This window comes from Thalassophryne amazonica, chromosome 16 (assembly GCF_902500255.1).
Source record: "Thalassophryne amazonica chromosome 16, fThaAma1.1, whole genome shotgun sequence".
Lineage (NCBI taxonomy): Eukaryota > Metazoa > Chordata > Actinopteri > Batrachoidiformes > Batrachoididae > Thalassophryne > Thalassophryne amazonica.
In genome coordinates this window covers 73565897-73574215 of record NC_047118.1, presented here as the reverse complement: position 1 = coordinate 73574215, position 8319 = coordinate 73565897, and the positions used below count along the sequence as shown (strand labels likewise).

The 8319-nt window shown below is 39.5% G+C and overlaps 1 protein-coding gene across 1 annotated transcript; it reads left to right on the top strand.

Moving 5' to 3' along the window:
- The first annotated feature begins 629 nt into the window (after nucleotides 1-629).
- Nucleotides 630-3487, top strand: hoxb13a (homeobox B13a). The gene is made up of 2 exons (XM_034190480.1): nucleotides 630-1329; nucleotides 3240-3487. The coding sequence occupies exons 1-2, from the start codon at nucleotides 630-632 to the stop codon at nucleotides 3485-3487; spliced, it is 948 nt and encodes a 315-aa protein (XP_034046371.1).
- Nucleotides 3488-8319: the final 4832 nt, after the last annotated feature.

Here is an 8319-nt window from a genome sequence, read left to right as displayed (position 1 = left end):
CATTAAAAATCCATTTTTGCTGGAGCATCATTTATCACGAGTGAATCCTTGTGTTTTTGAATAATGTTTCCCACAAACCAATCAGGATCAGAACCTTGTCTCTACATACAAAACAAATCAAGTTTCCTCCGTTAGTGTTTCACTTCAAAAGGTTTGCGTCATTTTTTTTCCAGATTCAGTCTGTTCTTGCTCCTCTCGTGCTGCAGCTCCTTTCTTAGAATTCATTTTATTTTTCTCCTTTGACTGACAGTCACCAACGAACCTCTTTGCCTTATTTTTCCCCTCCTGTTTTATCACGTGACCTGTCTCGTCCAATGGGCACGCGCTCTCCGTCCTTGTTCTGGTCCCGAGGGGTCTGTTGCGTCAAATCTGCGGCTCTAAAATGTAACGGGATGTCCGGTCGGAACCGGGGAGTCTTTGCTCCAGAAGAGCCGCAGTCACTAAACGCGTGCCATGTGAGTGCGCGGGACTGCACACAGTGAGGTGTGTGTGTGTGTGCGTGCGTGTGCATGCGGGGAAAACCTGATGCGCACTTGCGCCAGTCTATATGTCAGCTGATGTTGCAGCTTCAGCGCAGAGTGTGAAAGAAGCGGCGCCGACCTGAGGTCAGACCGGGACCAGGAGCGCCTATGACCGCCTCCCTGCTCCTGAATCCTCGCTGGCCGGCGGACACGCTGATGTTCGTGTATGACAACAACCTGGACGAGCTGAACAAGAACATGGACGGGTTGGTGGGCAGCGGGAATTTCGCCGCTGCGAGTCAGTGCCGCAACATCATGGCGCATTCTGCGGCTGCGGCGGCTCTGGGGGGCCACGCTTCCGGGCTGGTGCACGCCTCGGCGGGCTACTCCACAGTGGACGTGTCCGCTTCAGGCTCCGCTGACGCCACCGCGGCTTCGGGGAAACAGTGCGCAACCGGACCGTGTCCGGGGGCGCACCAGAGCTCCTCCGCCACCTTACCGTACGGCTACTTCGGTAACGGTTACTACCCGTGCAGGATGAGCCGCGGCTCCCTCAAATCGTGCACGCAGGCGGCCGGAGCCGCGCTCAGCTCCCAGTACATGGACACAACAGTGAGCTCCGACGAGTACCCGAACCATCGGGCCAAAGAGTTCGCTTTTTACCACGGTTACCCGAGCCCGTACCAGTCCATGGCCAGTTACCTGGACGTGTCCGTGGTCCAAACGCTCGGCACCGAACCGCGCCACGACACCCTGCTGCCCATGGACAGCTACCAGCCCTGGGCTCTGACCAACGGCTGGGGGGGACAGATGTACTGCTCCAAGGACCAGGGACAGGCGGGACACCTCTGGAAGTCCGCACTGGCGGGTAAAAAAATTTTAATAAATAAATACATTTTACACAGTTTCCGAATACTGGCACGTGCAACATATTTAACAGCTTTTTTCTTATTATTTAATTTTTTTTTCCTTTTGGCACACATCAAAACGCACTGCAACACGTGTCCATCGAGTTGGTTTATGAATGTAAAAAGTTCAAACGTGTTCAACTCAGATTGAAGAAATCAGTTCAACTCATTTAGCTCAAACAATTCAGTTTATTTTTTGTAATCACGTGATATTTGAAGTTCATTTAAGTATATGATGTTACTGCTACTACTGCTGGCAGTAATAATAATTCTGTTCTGCATATTAATTTAGTCACCTTAAGTAATGACACAAATATGCTTTTAACTGTGAACTATTTAAAATGGTGTTGTCTAAATTCATTTTCATCTTTTTTAACCCTTTATGGTTATAGATTCATTGTGTGGCCACGATGGTTTGTTGCTTATGGTTGTCCACAATGCAGAAGGTGGATGGTTCAATACCTGTCAGATGCCACTTTTCTTGAGCAAGATGCTAAACCATAAATTGCACTTGGATGCAGAAAACCAGAGTGAATTAATGTGAAGAAGTTTGAAACTATTTAGGTCACTGACCGAAAAAAAAAGTGAAGGAGGCTGCATGTTTTCATCCAGACATATTTGTCTCAGCATTTTGATACGTGCAGAAGGACTTTATGAATTAATTAATATTTACATATTTTAAAAAGCAAATGCAGAGTTTGTAGTTCTCGGACAAAACATTTTATTTTTGTGTTAAATGTTTCAAGTCTGTTGGTTTCCACAAAGGTTTTTGAGTCAAAGCCATCAGTTTGCAGTTCAGTTTGGTCACATAAAGGCAACTGGTTTTGATGACACTAAACCACGTTTAAAGAACAGATTCTTCAAGGAATTTTATATTTTAATGTTGCATTGAAAAATCATTTAAAAGATAAAATAGTGCATTCAGTTATACAGTGTTTAATTATATATATATATATATATATTCAAAAAATGTTATTGAAGAAAAGTAGTTTTATCCACATTTTTTAACAGAAGTTGGGAAGGTAATTAATATGGACGCTGATAACTTTAAATAGATTTGGATTGAACCTGTGGATAATCAAAGCTGATGACCCTTCTGACCTAATTCTGTTGAATATTCCATATCACAATTTAATTAAATTATTTTTCAAGACAAATTTAAAAAGCAAATTGACTTTTTTTCTACAACATTGGATAATTAAATTCCTTTAAAGATTGTGCTTTTGACGTCTCACAACATATGCTATTGTTTTGTTTTCTTCTTTTTCAGGTATAATTCAATACAATAAGAAATATAACATTATTTTTTTGTATTTCCGGTGATCCTTCTCACTCTTGAACTGTGGTTTGCAGTGACAAGAAAATGATGGACGGGATTTTTGAATTTCACATTTACAAAAGAAAATTAGTCATAGAACGTTTTCTGTCTAAATTGGGGCTACAAACATAACACTCACTTGTCGTTGTCTAAACAAAAGAACATTTTTTTTGCGATTTAAAAGTTAACTATATGAGATTTATTTATTAGAGCTGAAATAAACACAATTCTATTCAAATGTCATCCATTATCTGCCTGTCATGCGGATGTAAAATACTGCCATCAGGGGTAGGGACCCACTAGACGTCTTATTGACATGCAGATCATGTCTATATTGCGTTTGTAGGGTCCATAGAACATCCATAAGACGTCTAATGTTTAGTGGTGAGTGTTTCTAGCGCGCTCGTGCATGTTGGACATGTCCAATCAGCTCCACGCAGACTTTACGCACAGCGCACGAAGTCATCACTCTTCCCACCGTACGTAAAAGTTTGAGAAATGTCCCCAGATGTCTCGCCTTCAGTCCAGTTTGTGTGTTTTGTCTTTCCACAGACGTGGTCGCGCACCAGCACGACGGTTCGCCGTTCCGCCGAGGCCGGAAAAAGCGGATCCCCTACACCAAAGTCCAGTTGAAGGAGCTGGAGAAAGAGTACGCCGCCAACAAATTCATCACTAAGGACAAGCGCAGGAAGATCTCAGCCGTGACCAACCTGTCCGAGAGGCAGATCACCATCTGGTTCCAGAACCGGAGGGTTAAAGAAAAGAAATTCGTGGCCAAAGTGAAGAGTAACGCCCCGTAATGTGGCGCGTATCCCGTTTTTTTTTTTTTTTGCGTTCTAAACAATGAACATGAACTGAGGAAAAAAAAAAACCTCTTCGTGGAACTGAGGCGCACGCGCTGTGCGTTACAATCGGAATAAACCAACAACAAAAAAATGGACAAAATAAAAGAACCAAAAGCCTTCTGGGAAGTGTTTTCATAGGAGGGTTACAGTGTAAATAGATCATGTTTCTTTCTGCTTTGATGTAACCCAGTCTGTCTGCAAGGTTGGGTAGGATTACTTTGAAATGTAATCCAAAAGTAATCAGATTACAAGTAGGCTAATCCAAATGTATGTACATACGTACATGTAATCCACATGTATTCTTTCAAAGTAATCCTACTCAACCTTGTCTGTCTGTCTTTCTGTCTGTGGATGTCTGTGTTGTCTGTCCTCAGTGTCATAGCAAAGAAATAAAATGGTCTTATGTCTTTATAATGCCTGTTAAACAGTAATTACACTACAGGGCAACGCCTAATAAAGTCATTTAATCACATCCCTTATTTTCAGCAGTTAATCGCCGTTTAAAAACAATTTTAAACCTTCAACTGAGTCAAAGAGTGAGCTGTTAAAAAACAAGCAAAACATTTAACAGTTTAAAATGCACAAAATGAACAAATCCAGCAGATTAAGAATATGCACATCAGTCGACATCATGAACTGAAGTAAAAGTGATATGGTGTGATTCAAATGTAATGTTTTTAGTGTTGTCTTTGTGTCAGAAAGAGATGGACTGACTTTGACAAACCAGCGATCCAAAGATCATCCTTATAGGTCAGAGAAAAGTGGATCCAGATGTCATGCAAAAGATTTCTGTGTTTCTTTCTTTAACATGACCAAAAATACAAATTTCTTTTGAATATGTCTTATGACATCACAAAGCTATGTCAAAGGTAGTCTGCTTGAATTCACATTGGAACATTAAAGGTTGATCTGCAGAATGATGACAAATATTTAGCCATGGGAAGATGATATTTTTAATTATGCTTTTTTTTTTGCTGGAATTCCTTTAAAAAGTGGCATTCATCAATCAAATGTGGTGTTTTAAAGCTTTAGGTTTTTATAAATTAGACATGAGAGTGCTAATTTTTACAGCTTCCTGTGGTTTCAGGGCATTTCTTCTCTTTTGCAGGTGCTGGGTTAGTTTACTGTAGCGGCTGATGCCAGCACCATTAATCCACTTAAAACAGCACAATGCTGGTCGTAGTTCTATTAAAATATAGTGGATTAATTGAAATAATGAATTCAATTGCTTTAACATTGTAAAATTAAAAAAGAATAAGAATTATAACAATATGAATGAGTTTAGACAGCACTGTGGAACCATGTTTACTTTTGTCAATTGTCCAAACTGCTGGCAGAACCAATCAACAAAAAGAATCACATTACAGGAAAACACTGGTGAATGGACAGGAGGTAACAAATACCCAAATACACACACACACACACACACACACACACACACACACACACACACACACACACACACACACACACACACACACACACACACACACACACATACATATATATATATATATATATATATATATATCAAATCAAATCAAATCAATTTAATTTATATAGCGCCAAATCACAACAAGCACTTGGCGACAGTGGGAAGGAAAAACTCCCTTATATATATATATATATATATATATATATATATATATATATATATATATATATATATATATATATATATATATATACATGCACACACACACACACACACACATGTTTTTCGATGTCTTAAAAAGTTCAAACATGTAATAGCTCAAGGGTACACTGATTTTTTACAGCACTATATATATATAACAAAAAATTCAGGCTTTGTATATTTAAATTTCTAAAATGATGCTCTTTAAACTCAGTGAAAAGTAATCTTCACAAATTAAAAGAATTATAAATGTGAAAGCCTAAATGATGGAGTGAATAAGTAAATGCACCCTTTAGTATAACACATGTAAACCATCACTTTTACATCCGGTTTTCTTCAGGGAAGTCAGGGGATGGATACATGAACATGTTCAAGACACTGATTATGTCTTGGACTTTATTTACACCAGTTCTGAAGAAATACAAACAGTATGGCACTCCATGGCATAATGTTGAATTTTGTTGAATTTATCGTTGAATTTAATTGATAAAGTTAAGGTAACCTTTTCCACATAACATTGTCAGTTAAGTGCAAAACAATATTGTAGTTAAAATTAATTAAATAAAATGAAACATTATTACTTAAATCCCTAAAATTAACAATTGCAAGTATATTGAAAATAATTGTATTAAATTACATTTAAAACCTCTGTCTTTCATTTCTTAGAGTGTTGATGCCCCCCCCCCCCCCCTCAAAAAAAAAAAAAAAAAATTCAAACATGTAAAAGCTCAATGGTGCACTAACCTATTTCTGTTTCTTAGATTATGGCATTCTTATACATCAACCCAACTTTTCATGCCCCTGCCTCCCTCCCCAGATATCCTTTTTATGCCCCTGAAAAACTTTCTGTATGAAAGTTAAAATTAGCTCATATGTACTGAAGATCATCACATTTTAAAAATTATTTTATTATAACATTTATAATTGCTTATTATTACATAGATCAATAAGTATTTAGAAGAATCCTACTAACAATCAAATTAATGAACAACCAAGCAAACAGGCAGCAGGGAAGAGCATCACCAAGACAGAATGTCGTTGAGATCGGGTTGGACAGAGACAAAAGCCGCCCTTGACCTTGAAGATCACGTGATCTATTGGGCATGGCAGTGCGGGTTGCTTTTAACCGCTTTACGATGTTTGGTCTGATAGAGATGTTTGTCACGCACACCAGCATTACTGAGCTGGTCACGCTGTTTTGACTGCGGTGAGTGACGAAACAGACGGGGGCACGCTGCACGTACACGTTTGCATCTGCACTATACGTCATTACAATCATCTCCAGAAGCCGTCTCGCATTTATTGATGTGCCCATTCATAATTTCAAAATAATGGAAGATATTATATATATATATATATATATATATATATATATATATATATATATATATATATATATATATATATATATATATATATATATATATATATATATATATATATATATATATAAATAGAAATTTGGTTTGTGTTCTTTTGAGATATCCTGAACTTTAAGCAGACAGACAGACAGACAGTCAGTAAATATCAGGTTGTGCTTTAATACATTAAATTCATTGAGCAAACATTCTTTACCCAAAGCAATTTACAAATGAGGAATCACAATCATATGACATTGTTTTAGGGCCACATTGAGTTTTTTATTTTTATTTTTTTTAAGACTTTGAGAATAAAGTCATAATTTTAAGACTTCGAGAATAAAGTCTTAATATTACAAGAAAAAAACTCGTAATATTACCAGAAAAACTCGTAATATTACAATAAAGTCATAATTTTACAAGGAAAAACAGAGAGAGAGAGAGAGAGAGAGAGAAAAAGCTTGATTCCGGAAATGAAACATTGACAGCACACAGTTTTTCCTTTCATAAAATTATGTCTTTATTCTCTTAATACGAGGTCTGTGATAAAAGTAACGGACCTTATTATGTTTTTCAAAAACCATATGGATTTGAATCACGTCTGATTACATCAGACATGCTTGAACCCTCGTGGGCATGCGAGAGTTTTTTCACGCCTGTCGGTTACGTCATTCGCCTGTGGGCAGTCTTTGAGTGAGGAGTCGCCCACCCTCTCATCGTTTTTTTCATTGTTTAGGAATGGCTCAGAGACTGCTGCTTTGTTTGATCAAAATTTTTTCAAAACTGTAAGGCACAACTGAGTGGACGCCATTCGATAAATTCAGCTGGTTTTCGGTAAAAATTTTAACGGCTGATGAGAGATTTTGGTCTGGTAGTGTTGCTTTAAGGACGGCCCACGGTGCCTGACGGCGATCTGCGCTTCGAGGCGGCAGCGTCTCGCCGTTTCAAGTTGAAAACTTCCACATTTCAGGCTCTGTTGACCCAGTAAGTCGTCAGAGAACAGAAAACTTTCAGAAGAAGTCGGCATGAGGAGTTTATTCGGACATTCCATTGTTAACGGACATTTTGTAATGAAAGAACGTGCGGGCAGAGTCGCATGTCGGGCCGGACCCGACCGCGGAGGGTCGCGACAGGAAAAACACCTCCGTTGGAAACCTTAACGGGCAAGTTGGAACATGCCCAAGCTGTTAAACAATTTCTCAGTTACTCACTTGTTGAAAGCCATCGAAAGCTGCCTGAATTTTACAAATGGTTTTCAACACGGAGGTGTTTTTCCTGTCGCGGCGCACACAGATTTGCCGAGTCGTCACGGAAACGACTCGGCAAATTTGCGCGCATGTCTTTCATTAAAAAATGTCCTTAAACAGTGGAATGTCCGCATAAAGTCCTCATGCCGGCCTCTTCTGAATCTTCTCTGTTCTCTCACGACATCCTGGGTGAATTAAGCCTTAAATTAGGATGTTTTCAGGTCGAAACAGGCCGACGACGGCGCCTGGAAACACTGCGTGACGTCCTGCTCCGTGGGAAGTCCTTACAGCGACAGAAACACCCCATAATGTCTCATCAGCCGTTAAACTTTTCACCGAAAACCAGCTTAATTTCTCGAATAGTCTCCACTCGGATATTCCTCACAGGTCCAGAAAAAATGTTGATAAAGCAACGCGCGCCGTCCGCAGCGGCTATTCAGACAAAGAGATTCCGACGGGCGGGGTGGAGCACTCCTCACTCAAGGCCTGCCCACAGGCGAATGACGTCACCGACACGCGTGAAAAAACTCACGCATGTGCACGAGG

Bases quoted from the DNA above. Each gene is read 5' to 3' on its own strand.
- hoxb13a (XM_034190480.1), top strand. From the start codon at position 630: ATGACCGCCTCCCTGCTCCTGAATCCTCGCTGGCCGGCGGACACGCTG. The intron at 1,330-3,239 runs GTAAAAAAATTT...GTCTTTCCACAG, and splicing joins CTGGAAGTCCGCACTGGCGG to ACGTGGTCGCGCACCAGCAC.